Source organism: Haliotis asinina, chromosome 5, assembly GCF_037392515.1.
Source record: "Haliotis asinina isolate JCU_RB_2024 chromosome 5, JCU_Hal_asi_v2, whole genome shotgun sequence".
Lineage (NCBI taxonomy): Eukaryota > Metazoa > Mollusca > Gastropoda > Lepetellida > Haliotidae > Haliotis > Haliotis asinina.
In genome coordinates this window covers 27,370,311-27,388,318 of record NC_090284.1, presented here as the reverse complement: position 1 = coordinate 27,388,318, position 18,008 = coordinate 27,370,311, and the positions used below count along the sequence as shown (strand labels likewise).

Below are 18,008 nucleotides of genomic sequence, written 5' to 3'. Positions count from 1 at the left end.
CTACCACCATGTATAGTGTAATAAAGCACACTTTCACCCTGAATTATTATATTGTTAAAGCACTCGGACTAAGATACTGTATTTAATAATTTATAAGCCTAATGTCGATTAATCTATGGCAGAAAACAAACGACGGTGTCTGTGACCTAAATTAATAATCCTCGCACAGGGCTAACTGATGCGCTGTTCTCTTGACGTGTCAGCCCTCTACATTAAGACAAACGTTACTAGAAAAAACAATTGATGAACAGTTTGGTTACGGTTTATGGTCGGGTTAAATATCTTCTCTAGATCATTTTTATTACATCTGTGATTCTCTTAAACCACACAAGGCAATATGACTGTCTCATTTCTACTACCAACGAAAGTTTAGATCAGTACATTCAGCTGAAACATTCAGCACGATTGCATTGTGGGGATGTAAACACTTCCAACATTGCCGTGTCTCTGTCAAATTTTGAGTCGAACTATAAGACATTTTATCCTTCGGAAAACACAAACGTAATGTTTCCACTAGTGATGTTAGCTGTGTGATGCAACTGCAAACCAAGAAACGGGATGCGACGAAGCAGTTTATTGTGGGAGGCTGTATGAGGCGACGTCGGTTACATTGTGACAATGAAAAAAAAGTTCGATTACAAGGGGCAGACTGGAATGGCGCATTGACGTCAACACATTGTGACGTAATGCAAAAAGTGCACATTATCGTCTGAAAAAGTATTGTCGGCGCCTTTGATCTTTCACCGAAGCATCTTAGAAAATGCCGAAGCATCTAAGAAAATATGATAATTAAAGGGAACATATCAGTCGTGTATTGACATTTAGATACACTTGAATTCGACGATTAATGAAGGGACACAAGGCGATATAGTCAAACATTCATAACTTTGCAAACACGTGCTGGTATATAATGTGATGACAACTTCGAATAGACTAACTTCGAATAGATAGCAATCAGCTGAGGAATGTTCCCCATTCCCCATTAGTATATGCTAGTGAGTGAGTGAGTTTAGCTTTACACCGCATTCAGCAATATATGGTGACGATCTGTGAAAATCGATTCTGGACCAGACTGTTCAGAGATCAACAACATGAGCATCGGTCTGCGGAATCGGGAACCGATGACATGTGTCAACCAAGTCAGCGAGCCTGACCACCCGATCCTATTAGTCACCTCTTACAGTATATGCTTGTGGATTTGGCGTGTGCATGAATACCACGTACACATTCTTTGTTAGGTGTACATGTATTTATCTCAGCTCAAAGCATCACACCACCTTACAGAGGTAAGAACATCTCTTTTTAAGAGGTATCAAGTGCACATATCATTACACACAGATCGACGTGGCTGTCAGCTCGATCGTTTCGGTAACACAAAAACAAAGAACACTCCGCAATCAATTAAGAAAAAATATATTCTCGTAACTGAACTCACGAGAACGTATTTTACTTGCGTACGCCTACGAGTTTTCATAGTTCCAAACATCTTTGTTCTATCCAGGCACGTCGCAGTCGTCTCAGATTAGTAACATCAGCTGACAGTTAACGAAAGTTCACCGACACCTTATTCAGAATTTGGTAAATCAGATAAGGACAGTCTTTATATATGAATAATTTCATTACCCAGCTGATTCGACATTTCGATACAGATGCTTGTATCGTTGTGTCTTGCTCGATAACGATTCGGGATTCAGTACAGAAACGTCGCATTACTGGAATAAAGTTGTTTATCCAAAAAGTTGTTTGTTCTTATGTAAACGTTCTCTGTGAAATAAAATAGACAGTGATTGCGTCCATATCCTAACACCATTTCAACTGACGAGGAACACATGAACATATTTAACAATAGCATGCATACGTTCGCCTTCAGGTTCGCATACACCTTCGAATGATAAACTCTGTCCCAAGAATACAAGTAGCAATCATAATTCCGCCACCACATGCTACCAAAGCACTTTGCAATTTAGCCATAGTTTGAGGTTTCATGCGCATTGAGGTGTCATGAACGTCTTGTCTATTGACATTCCACTTTTTCAACAAGCCAGACAGCATTCCGTTCTCGTGCATTAGCATAAGTCTGAAAACAAAACGGAAAAGTGTCCATCAGTTCAGCGTTTTGCCTATGCTTATGACTATTTTACCAAGGAGTAGACGTTCGTGGGTTGCTAGAATTATGTCCCTTTCGGACCGCTCTGCGTTTATGTTTATGCAAGAATAATTTTGTATTAGATAACACATACCTTAGTGCATAAAGAAAATACATATTCTGGTATTTATAGAAAGCATATGATTCAGATCGCATTAGATGCATACTTCTCTGAAAATATGTCTGCAAGCGGCGAGTTGAGAGGAAACGGCAAGGCCATTTGTATTCCGATTATCCCTCCTTTCATCACTTTTAAGTTTTTCACTTCTTGCTTGATTGCGCCAACAGCGAAGTCCTCATCTAATACCGCATGGTTTACAGACTGAAGGAGTTTTACATGTTCTTGATATTCGGCTTTGGAGTTGATGATTTCTTTGGTTCTACTAGCGACAGTCCTTTTCCATAGCGCTTTCATAACAGAATCGTTCGAATTCTACAAAAACAAAAATCATACGATGACTTCAAATCAGAGTTGTTTGTTTCTGTGGTTATTTGTGCTCGGAATTAAGGTCTTCTGTTCGTAATTCGTTTCATGATGTTTACAAATGATCTATACATGTAAAAGTGAAAATGTTACAACTAATGATGTCTAAATGTGTCAACATGCCACACAATTTAACCTATGACGGTGTTCTTCAAATCCGTACCTTCACCACGTATTCAATGTAGGATCCCCTTGGAATGTTTACAGAAAACTCAGTGTTTGTTGCCAGCTCTTGAAGATTATTGAAGGGCACCTTTTCTCTAACCACAGCGAGAAGTGCTGTGAGATTCCCCGTATATACAGACGTGATGACTATACAGAAAAACCACCAGAATGTGTAGAAGACACGACTTGGTAAACTCTTGGGTAAATACGGTAACCCTAAAATTGAAACAATATGGATTTAAAATCGTATATTTTTCAATCATTCTCCTTTTCTTTGTTTACATATATGTTTACACGTGTTCCAAATGCAGGAAGTGACAAAAGAAAGTGGAAAAATAGTATTATGATTCTGATATTAATCTAGAATCTAGAATCTATGAAAACAAACATTGGAATGAATTGTACACATTCTACGGCAACGAGCACTCATACCCTGTCGCAATGGCACCTGTACTGCTATAACCACACTTAACGCTGTGGTGGATGTGCAGGAAGGGTTCCTTCTCTCCCCGTCTACTCGACGTCCAACGTCTGTTTCCTCCAGTAATTTGAACAGTCCCATACACCAAATGATGGCACACATACCACAGAAATATACTTCTAGTTTGAAACAGGACAACAGTGAATACCAGGATATTTCTTCGTTGTTTGCTTTCCTGTACATCACCCGGTAGACTGAGAACATCACAATGTATGAGTATGTTATCACTGTTGACCTCTCCACTGTTATTCCATACGGTAACCCGGAAACATCAGCTTCCTGCAAGCATAAACATCAGCATCTTCTCCAAGTATTTCCTTTTCTCAGACTTTGGATGATTTCCTTAATCTCGGAATCTCTGCTGCTGCCTTTCCTCTGTAGAGGTAAATCGGTTCTCATTCAGTCAGTCAGGTGACGAATGTTAAAAGAAGAAAAAACAACAGTCTTCTTATCATACTTATCGAGTGTCAGTATCGAGCCAGTGTGCAACGGTAGGTATTCGTCAATAAAATTACGGCAGCCTGAACTACTAGTGTAAATTCGGATAGAAAGTATAAGCGTTAACAAACCTTTCAGTGAGAGACATAAACGCGCCACCATTTCTCTTACGCCAACCCCTAAACACAGCGCATGGGGTGCACAATGCAGTAGCCCAACACAGGTGCACGGGGTGCCATTTTTTAATTTGACGAAGGTCTATAAATGACTGTAGACCATTAATTTTGACAGCCATCACGCATCATACAGTTTGCGTTTTTGTTTTGTTTTGTATTTTCTTGGTTTTGAGGGATTTGTTTTGTTCTGTTTCGTTTTAAAAATGGAAATTGTCCACATCTATATTTCACGTCAAAACCAATCATCTTTCAAGAGCAATAAGTGTTCAAGCAACTACTCGACTAAACATATTTTCATATCAACATGGATTGACTCCGATATATCTCCCGTGCGTTTCAATCGTACAGTAAAATATAGTTCCCTTACTTTTATAACGTATATAAAGGTAACAAAAGGTAACAGATAAAATGTAATAAGCAATGGGTTATCTTCTTTCCGTAGCATTTAGTTATCTGGGAAGTACAAGGAAAACCCTTTTTATTTCATGAATGTTACATCTCAATACAGATTCTTGTACCGTAGTCAATCTGGCGTGTACCATGAAATGTAGATGAAGTATATATACTGACTGTAACAAAGAAAACAAGACGGAACAGTAAACTGATACAGACACAGAGTTTATAAAGGGTTTGCTTTGTGTCTTTTGGGTGGAGGTGACAGCGTTGCATCAATGGTTCTGTTGACTGTATAGTTGTTTAGTTGTGCAAAGGTTCTCTTCAAGTGTTTTCTTCATACAAATGTTTTCAGCAGCTGTTCTACTGCCAGCCTGTGCATGTTTCCCGTCATGTTAATGTAAATCTTCTCTATTGTCCTACCTCCAGTCTGTACAGGTTTCCTTTCATGTCAATGTAAATCTCTTATAATGTCCTATTGCCAGGCTGTTCAGGTTTCCCCTCATGCAAATGTAAATCTCTTCTACCCTCTTTATGCCATGTTTCCTTCTTCCAAGCGCATGCGTTAGTATTAATTGTTTTTTCATGTTATTTTCACGACATAGTTTGGCTGTGCAATACTACATAGATCAGTTTTCTCCTCTTTAAAAGTTTGCCGGGGTATGTCTCGCTAATCAGGGGCATGTCTGATTGCCTTTGCCTATCGTATTACGTCTGTGTTAAGTAAATCCAGATGTTTCTTGAAACTGTAAGATGTTTTCAAAGTTTTACTGTCTGAAAACTGTTGTGACAGTTCTCTAGATTGTCTTGCAAAGAACCATTTGGCTCATATTGTGCTTAGACACCTATAACAATTAATGCAGAAAGGAGTTGGAAGTTGTAATTTCTTCAGACTGTCATATAATTTTAAAAAGGTGACAATTTAACATCATACATTATATCTACTTACATTTCGTGATATCAAGCCCAGTATTCCGCTCCATGATGTGTTGGGCAAACGCTCCCCCCACGATCTTACAGATGGCTCGACAAACACATAACTGAAATCAAATGAACATGGTTTACAACGCATCATTAAAATTGAAAACAAGAGTCATTAGAAGATGACATATTCCATGGAAACCGAGAAAATCTTAAATCACATAAACCTGTAAATAGCAAAAGGCACCACTTTGGGGTCTACCCCACATATCTGCCAAGTTTTAAAGACAGGTATTAAGAACCTTTTGAGTTCTGCTCCGGAAGCGAAACACACCGCTCACTTTTGAGACTAAGTCCAAAACGTTTCCATGGGAAAAGAGAAAATAATAAATCACAAAACCTTTTACATAGCTAAAGTCTGGAAATAGCAATAGACACAACCATAGGTTCAGATTATTATATCTTTCAACTTTGGTCTAAAAATATTGAATGATTTTTGAGTTAAGCACCGGAAACAAAACGATTACGGACGGACGGAAGACAGACAAGGCGTCGACTATATTTCCCCGCATTACATGCCGGGGGGATAAACAAAAACAACAGAAACAACAATTGGCATTGAACAGCTGCTGAACGTCTGCGCGAAAAAAATCACAAAACAAAACAGAATGTTCATAGGTTTAGAACAGCAAAGGCACACTTGAAATAAATAAACTTGAGCGTGAATTTACCATGTTGCTTTAGTTTGAGTGAGTGGATATTTGTCAAGTTAACCAAATATATTTAAGAAATACAGTTCGTTCTCTCTCCGAGTGCTTTAACGATATAATAGTTCAATGCGAAAGTGTGCTTTATTACACTATACATGGTGGTAGAACGAACTGTATTTCTTTTTTCAAATGCCGTATTTGATCATTTCCAAGCCTAATTTCGATTAATCTATGGCAGAAAACAAACGACGGTGTCTGTGACCTAAATTACGAATTCTCGCACAGGGCTAACTGATGCGCTGTTCTCTTGACGTGTCAGCCCTCTACAGTAAGACAAAAGTTACTAGAAAAACAAATGATGAACAGTTTGGTTACGGTTTATGGTCGGGTTAAATATCTTCTCTAGATCACATTTATTACATCTGTGATTCTCTTAAACCACACAAGGCAATATGACTGTCTCATTTCTACTACCAACGAAAGTTTAGATCAGTACATTCAGCTGAAGCTGACTAGTCATGCGACATTCCAAGATTGCATTGTGGGAATGTAAACATTGCAAACATGACCGTGTCTCTGTAAAGTTTTGAGTCAAACTATGAGGCATTTTATCCTTCTGAAAACATAAACATAATGTTTCTACCAGTGATGTTAGCTGTGTGATGCAACTGCAAACCAAGAAACGGGATGTGATGAAGCAATTTACTGTGGGAGGCTGTACAAGGCGATGGTAACTGACATCTATCGTGACGTCGGTTACATTGTGACGTACTGCAAAAAAGTTCGATTACGAGGGGGCAGACTGGAATGGCACATTGACGTCAACACGTTGTGATGTAATGCAAAAACTTGCACATTATCGTCTGATAGAGTATTGATCTTTCACCGAAGCATGTTAGAATGTGTTATATTTGTCATTTCTTCATATCGTGTGAGGTTTTTTGGCCCCAAAAAATCATCTATTACGTTTTTGTCGTATCTATAGCTGATTATCAGGACATCAGGTATCTATAAAATAACTTCGAGTCTCTTCAAGACCCCATGACAAACCACCTCCTCGTGGTGGGTGCTGGGTAATGTTAGGGGCTTGTCAACCCCTTGTCGATCTGGGGGCATATTTGTGCCTGCCTGCTATGGGTTGCGCCCCTCTGTCGGTGGAGGAGGGAATTCTTGTGGTTGAGGGCCTGGAACTATGTTCCTTTGGCCCTTACTTCACCTTTGACCCTTACTTCACCTGGAGGAGTGATAGAATCGGCCCGATTCTATCAGTCCCGCCAAACCCAGTGCTACAACTATGTAGTGTGGCACCAAATTTTGAGCATTAACAGGCGATGTTTTTAAGTCGTGGTGAATATTTTGATCTCAGATTATCAACTACACAGTTTCATGTATGTTCTTGCCTAGAGTTGTAGTCGTTCGGTGGCTCATGGGCCAGTCAGGTGAAATCACTGAACTTATAATTTTTTTCTGCTAGAATATATCATCCTTGGTGTTGCAAGCTGGAGATCCGCTTGTTTTTAGCAGTGCCCTTGTGATACTCCGTCGTGGAATCAGTACCTACCATGGAATACCAAATCTCAAACAAAAAATCCTGAAAGGTCCACTTGACAATGACGACAACGAAGAGCAACCCTCAAAATCCGCTTATTATTGGCCACATTTTCTTCAGACACATGGCCAGACTCCCTTAAAGTTGAATCTGTTCGCGATATCAGAATGTGTCCACTAGCAGGAGAATAGCAGGACAAATTGAAGCTGTGAAACGCTTACGTTCACGATCTCTAGTGCTCGAATGTAACAGCAAGCAATAAAAGATCATGGAGTGATTAATATATAAAAAGAGTTTCAAGCTGGAACAATAATGAGACTGTTCCAACAGACACGTATCTTTTTTCGTTTTCTGACCAAATCCGCCAAAATCAATCAGGGCAGGTTACTTCAATGTTAACGTTGATTTGTACTCCTCCAAAGCTTTGCGGTGTTTTGCGGCGTCCAAAACTTTGGACATGGTGTGAACACTTGCACGTAGTCTGCTACATGTGCTCCTGTGCTGAGAATACATAACAGTAGATTGTGAAAGTAGCTAAAAAATGTGACATCTGCCATGGAAATCATTCAGCCTTTTCTAAGGATTTGTCTCATTTGGAAAAAGCAGATGGAGATCAACAGGATTAAATTTATCAGGAATATCAGTTTTGCAGAAGCCAAAACGTTAATGCAGCCAACTGATACTACTGAAACCTATGCCTCCATCGCCAGAAAACCAATAAAGCAAACCCAAAAGAAAATAACTCACCAGTAATTACTTTTTACATGGATGAGAACAAACACTCCTGAACTTGCTTCTCCTGAGGAAACAACACAGAATGCAAAATCACTTCCTGCTCAGCAGAAAAAACTCACAGCAAACATCTTCTGTTTCACAACCTCGATCGCAACCTGAGCAAAATGAGAAACAGACAGGAAAACCAAAAGTCAAATCAGGATCAGACACTTCAAGAACAAATCGAGGATTTGGGGGATTTTCCCCAAGACAGACTGGTCCTTATTTAAAACGTTATGCACATCTAAACTCCGACCGGTAATGTTTCAGAGATGAACATGATCCTATTCGAGTTTTTTCTGCTGATAAATGTTCATAACTGTCCATACATGAAATAAATTTAAAATGTTTAATGCGAGGCTAGACATACCTTAAAAGAACACAAATGGAGGAACTAGGTCTCTAAAATTAACTCACGCACGCCAATGTCCAAGGTATGGAACTTGGTTCAAAGACTTAAAGGCAAAGGTTCAAAATCTACTGTTCCCCATCTTAAAGATGGGGAAAATTTAATCACTTACAAATCTCAAATTGCAAATACACGTAGAGAAACTCTTGCCAAAAATTCAGCATGGGGATGAAGGGAACAACAGGGAAAGACATAACTTGATTTTGACTCACATAACGGAGAAAACTATAATGAACAGTTACTGTTTTCATTACATGAGCTATATATACAGCACTTGAGCAAGCTCATGACACAGCAGCGGGTGATGACAATATACATTATCATCTACTGAAATACTTGCCTGAACCATTTTTGTTCACACTGGTCAAAACATTTGATGAAATATGGATGTCCAGAAATTTTCCTACCTCGTGGCATATTTAATATCACACATATGAAATATCTTAAAGCCAAATGCCTGGAGGCACTCGACTTGTTAAAGGGTGTTTGTAATTCAAAGTAGGGAGGGGACCAACCTATCCTCCTACATTTGTATAGATGACTGGTCCGACGAAAACTTTATTACGGTATATGATGGGGCCTGTAAAAGAAACCTCAAACTTCTTGATTCTGTGCATCAGCAGGGTCTAAGACTTTGTCTTGGATCGTTCATTACCTCTCCCATTGAAAGTCTCTACGTCAAAGCCGATGGGCCATCTTTAAATTGTCTTTACAATATATTACAAAGCTATATTCTAATGAATCCAATCCCGCTCACAAATGCGTATTCAATCCTCCTTACGAGGATCTGTATGATAAAAAGTCTTCACTTGTTCTTCCTATTGGGATAAGAATCAAGTAATTTATTTCTGCTGCTGGCATTGATCTTGAAAATATATCTCAGTTCCGTCTACTTTCTCCTCCTCCTTGGCAGTTGTTTAGGCCACACGTTGACCTAACACTGACCACATTAAAAAATCAGAAGTAATGAATTACAATATTAACCAGAATTTATTCAGTTACAAAATAAATAAAATACATACAAACCCTTATTTACAGACCGACCCAGAAAGTATCACATAGAATATGTGATAACAGTTCTATACTTACAGCATAAGCAAACGCTATATTAACTGCCTTAAAGTATAATAACCCTAAACGAAAGGAATATATAAACTTTTCCTACTCTGTGTCTTGTCTTCAAGCTATTAAAAACTTATCTTTGTAAACATCAACTTTTAACAGAAATTATTGAATTATGTAATGATCTTGCTACTGACTAATTTATCATTGTCTTAGTTTATGTTACCCAGCCACGTTGGCATTTCTGGTAACACAATGGCCGATTTTGCAGCAAACCTGTGACACCAGATTTTATTCCATCTTCAGATTATGAGGCCAGAAGAATGAGAATTTGACCCTAAACAAATTGCAACAGAAATATATCCACTTGTTTTGTACTAAGACAACATCAGTAAACATCATACTAAAAGTCTTTGTAAATCCATCGGGGGAAAAAATTCTAATTTGACTTAATTAATGAAGTAATTAACCGACATTGTTTTAAAATATGAAAATCGTTCTATTGAAAGCAATACAGGTTAGAACACATCATTTTAAAACTTATGACAAGGCAGTGACAGTTATTACTTAACAAACATCACAAACTTAACTATACCATCCTTAATTAAGTTTTAATTGATTTTTATTTGAATTAAGTAGCATTATTCACAGACAAAACCTATGAAAAAGACCATTGTAAATATTCCTTTGAAAGGTGATAGAAGTCAGTATGTGATTTGTGTAACAATTGTTATTTATTAAGCTTACTTATTAAAATGTTAATGAGATTACCTGCTAAAACTTTCAGGAGTGACTGAGGAGCTGCTGGCATATCTGTCTGAATAGGTGTTAACCTGCCCTGGCAGATTTTCCAAACCCCAGTCTGCAGGGTTCATGTCAGTTGATCTGATTGCCCATTCTTGCATCTCATTGAACACTCTGTAACTGTGGAACTGAGCAAGTAGTATAAACAATGGGGGTTTTGGGCCAGGTCTTATAAAAGCCTTATACATATCAATAATATAGATCTAGAGCCCCTTTCAAAAAACACCAAGACAAAAAGACACAACCTGTCTCCCTTCACACAAGCCCATAGTGAGCAGCCGACAGTGCTGTGGGCTGGCCTATTCACTAGACTAAACAAATGTGAATCGATCGATACTGTCTGACTGAGAGCTCGGTCACACAGTGCGCCAGCATCGATCGATAAAGTGACAACCAATTAGAGAAATGTTTCACATATGGTATGAACCCTGTATTATGGCTACAGTGAGTGTGTTGAAAAGGCTGGCCCTTGAGTGTGGTATTCGGGGGTTTTCTCATATGAGGAAGTCTGAATTACTAACTTTATTAAGGATAAGAGATCAAAAACCTCCTACTACGAAAGGTTTAAAAAGGCAAGTGCGTGAACGCAGTATGAGAGGTTATTCACGTCTGAGGAAGTCTGAGCTTATTGAATTACTAAAGGAACAAGCTCCTATAGAATTACAATTCACACCTACTGAGCGGGCTATAGGAAAATATTTGAGAGGGTGGAGTTTCAAGATATGAAACAATTGGTATTTGATCCTGTGAATGAAGAACAGAATGATTTAAGAGGTATTACATTTCAACTCACATTAAACATGACACTAGAGAAACAAAAGGCGGATGGTGCTTCTGAATACACTATTGTTTACTTAAGAGGTAATCAGGAAGTTACAACACAACCATATACTATCAAATCTTCTATTGACAGGTCATTCAAAATAAATCGAGAACCACTAGAATGTTATACTAATATGGGGTCTGGTTGGGTTGTTGAGATGAGAAATAAGATCTACCTGGATATAGCAAACTATAAACCAATGATAGGTGGATCATACTTACCCATCCCTAAATATTTCACTGCCAAACACTCTATAGTTAACATTGTAAAACATGGTGATGAATGTGCAAGGGTATCAGTAAGAGTTGCTAAGTTTCCAAACTAAAAAAACACCCCAACAGACTTTCCCGATGGTAGATGATGGGATAAATTGGGAAGGTATAAATGAACCAACCCCTATCTCTCAGTGGTCAAAAGTAGAAAAACAGAACCCAGACTTAGCTGTAAATATATATGGGCATGCGGGTAACACCTTAATAATCATTTATTAAATCAGGAGGGTCATCTAACAATTAATCTATTTCTAGTGCAGGAGGGTGAAAAATATCTTTATACAACCATACAACATTTCAGCCACTGGGTGTACAGTCAGTCGAAACACAAGGAAAAGAAAGACTTCACAGGTTTTCTAGGGCCGATCTACTCAATTCACACAGGGATGATTGCCTAGGTGTAGGGGAGACAGCAATACGGGTAGATATGCCGAGAGAAAATAACAATATCTTGAAGTTTATCAACCACAAGATACCAGTACCATACATTATCTACGCCGACTTCGAAACTATCATTAAACCAGTCGATATGGTGGCTCCAACCCCTTATAAAAGTTTCACTCAGAAAAATCAAGAACACGAGGCTTGTGGGTTTGGGTACGTTGTCATCCGTTGTGATGGCCAAAGTAACCCTCCCGTCATTTATAGAGGTCCAGATGCGGCTGAGAAATTTCTACAGTTTTCACAACACGAGGAGAGAAAGATCAAGGCAAAATTACACAACATAACCCCAATGCATATGACCAAAGCTGATCATGTGGTTCACATCAAAAGCACACATTGCCATGTATGCTGAAAACTAGAGCTTTGCTGCTATGTAAAGATATGAACAACTGGTCTAAGTTTAATGAGACAGAGTTACCTCCCATAGACCACTTCTATAGCAAGCTGTCAGACGTGTCTGTCTCACAAGACGATTATGAACACGAGAAAAATGTATGGGAACAACTAGGCTGTAAGAATCTAGGTGATTACCATGATTTATATTTGACAACAGATGTGTTGGTGCTGGCAGATGTGTTCAAGATATTGAGGAAAACATGTTCAAAGCAATATGGGTTGGACCCCACATGGTTTTATTCAAGTCCTGGGCAATCGTGGGATGCCTTACTGAAGAAAACAGATGTGGAGTTAGAATTATTCACAGATTACGACATGCATCTGTTTGTTGAAAGGGTTACGCAGTGGTATTTCTATCGTATCAAAACAATATGCCAAAGTTAACAACCAGTATGTGGAAGGATACAACCCTAATACGCCTTCAAACCACCTACTATACCTGGATGCCAGTGACCTATATGGCTGGGCTATGAGTCAATATCAACCAACAGGGGGATTCGAAAGGGTATGGACGGGGCTCTGGGGGATGTGATGCGTATAGCTCCGGATTCAAACAAGGGTTATATACTCGGAGTGGACTTAGAATATCAAGCAGAATTACATCTGTCTCACAATAGTTACCCACTAGCACCCAAACGGCTGAGGGTTAATCCCAACCCGATGTCTGAATACCAACATAATCTAATGAATGGACCACTAGCAAATGTAAAATTGGTACCGAATCTGATGAATAAAACAAAGTATATAGTTCACTATCGTAATTTACAGTTGTATCTATCTCTGGGTATGAAGCTTACTAAAGTCCATAGAATACTGAAGTTCAATGAAAGCCCATGGATGGAACCCTACATCAAGATGAACACAGACATGCAAAAGCTGGCCACTAACAGCTTCAAGAAAAATCTGTACAAACTCATGAACAACTCTGTATTCGATAAAACAATGAAGAATTTACGAAAACGTGTCAACGTGGAGCTAGTCAGGTCGAACGAGGAAGACAAGCTCAGGAAACTGATAACGAGCCCGGTGTACAATAGAAGTACTATTTTCGATGATGACTTGGCGGCCATACATACGAAAAAGAGTCACATCAAACTTAATCGACTGGTGTATGTTGGCATGAGCATTCTAAACCTTTCTAAATACATGATGTATGACTTCTACTATAACGAGCTAAAGAAACAATATGGTGACAGATGTGATGTGTTGTACAGGGATACTGACTCCCTGCTGATGGTGATTCAAACCGATTTTAGGCAAGATGAAAGATGATTTTCTATCAAGAAAGCAGGTGACGCTGAAATAAGAAAGGCTAAGGGTGTGAAAAAGACTGTGGTGAAACAACATATCAAGCATACCCTCTACAAACAGGTCCTATTTGAGAAAAAAAACGTTCAAACATCAAATAAACATACTTTGTAGTGATATTTGGATTAACATATAAAAAAACATCTCTATCACCGCTTGACACAAGATGCTGGATAGCCCCAGATGGTGTTAATACCTACGCTTACAGTCATAAAGATATTTAAGTAACAGAGATATAAGGAGAAAGTTTACTACAGCCCACGGGGATATTGAAAAGGGGCAGATGGACTTAGAATATCAAGCAGAATTACATCTGTCTCACAATAGTTACCCACTAGCACCCAAACGGCTGAGGGTTAATCCCAACCCGATGTCTGAATACCAACATAATCTAATGAATGGACCACTAGCAAATGTAAAATTGGTACCGAATCTGATGAATAAAACAAAGTATATAGTTCACTATCGTAATTTACAGTTGTATCTATCTCTGGGTATGAAGCTTACTAAAGTCCATAGAATACTGAAGTTCAATGAAAGCCCATGGATGGAACCCTACATCAAGATGAACACAGACATGCAAAAGCTGGCCACTAACAGCTTCAAGAAAAATCTGTACAAACTCATGAACAACTCTGTATTCGATAAAACAATGAAGAATTTACGAAAACGTGTCAACGTGGAGCTAGTCAGGTCGAACGAGGAAGACAAGCTCAGGAAACTGATAACGAGCCCGGTGTACAATAGAAGTACTATTTTCGATGATGACTTGGCGGCCATACATACGAAAAAGAGTCACATCAAACTTAATCGACTGGTGTATGTTGGCATGAGCATTCTAAACCTTTCTAAATACATGATGTATGACTTCTACTATAACGAGCTAAAGAAACAATATGGTGACAGATGTGATGTGTTGTACAGGGATACTGACTCCCTGCTGATGGTGATTCAAACCGATTTTAGGCAAGATGAAAGATGATTTTCTATCAAGAAAGCAGGTGACGCTGAAATAAGAAAGGCTAAGGGTGTGAAAAAGACTGTGGTGAAACAACATATCAAGCATACCCTCTACAAACAGGTCCTATTTGAGAAAAAACACGTTCAAACATCAAATAAACATACTTTGTAGTGATATTTGGATTAACATATAAAAAAACATCTCTATCACCGCTTGACACAAGATGCTGGATAGCCCCAGATGGTGTTAATACCTACGCTTACAGTCATAAAGATATTTAAGTAACAGAGATATAAGGAGAAAGTTTACTACAGCCCACGGGGATATTGAAAAGGGGCAGATGGTGTTAAAAAATTAGCTAAAGCCGCACACGTTTCAGAAGAAAAAGTTAAAGTCTGGTTAAAAAAAACAAGCTATATGGCAAGTATGATTATCTGCACCAAGATATATATCCAGGAGAAAATTTGGTATTCATATCCCTAATCAAGCTCACCAAGCCGACCTGTTGTTTCTTCCATATGACACCGTCAGAGGTAAAACCTTCAAGTATGCCCTGACAGTCGTCAATGTAGCCAGTCTCTACAAGAAAGCCGAATTCTTGACCGCGAGGGACGCTACACAAGTAGCATGTGGTTTTGAGTGCATATACAAAAGCAGTCCGCTGACATGGCATTCCAATTTGTAAGTCGACCCGGGTAGAGAAGTCATGGGTGCCGTAACACAACTGCTAGCCAAACACAATGTTGTGATAAGGAGGGGTGTTGCAGGAGAACATCGAAGCCAATCCATAGTGAAGAGATTCAATCGCTCCTTAACCGAACGTTTGTTTGCACACCAATATTCACGTGACCTGCAGTCGGCTGGTCGCAATAGAGAATGGGTAGTGCGACTTCCATGGGTGGTTGATTTTATGAATCATGAAATAATGCCACTAGACCGGTTGACACAATCCATATGAAATCAGTTATAGTAGAGGCAGCAGCACCCCATCGTAAAAAAAAATAGATTCCAGATCGCGCACTCGTAAGATATTTATATCAACCGGGCGAATACGAGGGAGACAACCGTAAACGTGCTACAGATCCTGTCTGGTCTATGAAAACGTATAATATCGATCAAGTGGAAATAAAAGACGGGGAGCCTGACCTGTACTTCCTGGTAAATGGGCCACGCAGAGGATTCGTTCATGAGGAATTACCAATCATACCTTGATCTTTAACAGGCATTTAACTTCCCGGATGTAGTCTTTTTTCTTCTCGTAAATAAGCTGAAATCATGTTTCATGGGATTTACATAAACGATAATGACCTTTCACCCCTATACCGCACATGGAGCACGTGTAGTTGATATTATCTTTACGGTGATGAGAACAATAACCCACGCTGTGGCTCATTTTACCACAAACTATGTTTTTCCCCATAAGTACCCACTGACAAATATGTGGAGGTATTCTCATTTTGGGATATATTAATTTGTGTGATTAGTCTAATTGTTTAATGATTAACAATGTCGCCGCTCAACCAAGTGCCACGAAGATCAATTCACGATCTTTCTGTTCCTCTGAAGGAGTGTAGTACTGAGACATTGTTGGTTCATTTAATGGTTCCAGCTGTTTACCCATTAATATTGCATTCTTTCATAGCTTCGTCGAAGCGGAATGATTTTCGCACTGGAGTTGGTCATTGATACAATCAAGTGTCTTCAAAAGCCTCTCAATGTAAACAGCCTGTGTGGCTTGTAGCTTTTCTATAGCTATATTGTGTCGTTTATGTCCTTCCTCTATCTCAGCCTCGTTTGACTCTCTCAACTGAGAAAATAGCAAAATTACTCCCGGAAAATGCTAGTGCATTCACGAGAGCTCCACCAACCATCCGCGGGACCATGTATATTGAAACAGCAGCAGTGGCTACTACACCACCTACAGCTACCCACATGTAATTATTATTATTTTTGTGCCTGACTATGGCATTTTTCTTACCAGCTACAACTCGTTTCTAGTTGTTCTTCTTGGTGACTTGCATTACTGGCTCTGCAAGGGTGTGGGGTATCCCCACTGCAGGACTCTCCACCGTCTGGCTGTCCATCACCAGGCTGTCCACTGAGCTGTCCACAGGACCTTCCATCTTTTATAATATTGTTTTTTACAGATTAGAATGAAAATGCAGCAGAGAGGGTTCGGGTGATCCTGGCACAGTCAGGCTGGTCAAGCTCATCATCAGCTCAGGGCCCTTGCCCCCTCTACACGCAGCCCAGACAGCGAATGGGACTTCTCCCAGGAAACACTGCCTAGTCGAACCCACCAAGAACTTTCCGGAGAATATGGAGGCTCCCCAACACTGCAGCCTTCTGCATTACCCAGATTGTCAGAAGGGCTGTGCTCCCGGTGGAGAACCCGGGCACTCTCCTGATCTGTGCCAAGAGGTCAGGAGGTACCAAACCAAGGGCACCGAGAATAATGGGGAGCCTGACGACAGTGTACTTGGGATGCAAGCGAGACATTTCAAAGGCGAGGTCCGCATATTTATCATGCTTTTCCTGAATCTTGCCAATCACATTGCTGTCAAAAGGGACAGAAAATTCAATGATATAAATAATTTCATTGGTTTTATCAAAAAGGACAAGATCAGATTTGTTGGCTGGAATTCGTCTCAGGCTGTATATTGGCCTATTCCAGAGAAGTTTAAAAGCATCATTTTCGAGGACGCCCTGGACATGTTCAGGGTCATACCATGGATGGACCTCGGAGTCAAAGCCACAGGCATGGCGGAGACGATAATAAAAGTAGCGAGCCATGCCATCATGTCTTTTAAGATATGCTGTTTGTGCCAAGGAAGGGCATCCACTGACAAGGTGTTGGACAGTCTCTGTAAATTGATTGCAAAGACGACATTTCATATTGATGTTTTCTTTAAGAATCACATTCTGGCGATTGCGAGTGGGAAGTGACTGGTCCTGAGCAGCAAAAAGGAAGCCCTCAGTTTGACATTTGAGACCAGCCGACTTCATCCAGGCGAAGGAGTCGGTTGGATTGCTGTTCTGTTCCACACACTGCATATACACACGATGCAATGGCTTCTCAGACAGCTTCTCCACAAAGGACCGACTCTGGGCAGACTTGGTGAAAGACTTCACCTGGTTTACTCCCATCACTGTACCGTCCAGCAGTACATCGCCATCAACAAAATCAACTTCAAATTTCAAGTTATTATTATTTGTTTTATTAAATTTACAGTGCGTTGCTGTGATGATCGCTGCCGTCATCAGGGCTAGATACATGCCGTATTGCACAACT

At 39.6% G+C, this 18,008-nt stretch overlaps 1 protein-coding gene across 1 annotated transcript in view; it reads right to left on the bottom strand.

Annotated features, from left to right (window-relative positions):
• Positions 1 to 1,866: 1,866 nt before the first annotated feature.
• The window catches only part of LOC137283483 (probable glutamate receptor), a 33,725-nt gene continuing 17,583 nt past the window's right edge, over positions 1,867 to 18,008 (bottom strand). Inside the window, exons 7-11 of the mRNA XM_067815008.1 lie at positions 5,233 to 5,323; positions 3,228 to 3,555; positions 2,794 to 3,011; positions 2,314 to 2,579; positions 1,867 to 2,077 (exon numbers count right to left, since the gene is read on the bottom strand). Coding sequence (XP_067671109.1) covers positions 1,867 to 2,077; positions 2,314 to 2,579; positions 2,794 to 3,011; positions 3,228 to 3,555; positions 5,233 to 5,323 — 1,114 coding nt within the window. The remainder of the gene's footprint in view (positions 2,078 to 2,313; positions 2,580 to 2,793; positions 3,012 to 3,227; positions 3,556 to 5,232; positions 5,324 to 18,008) is intronic.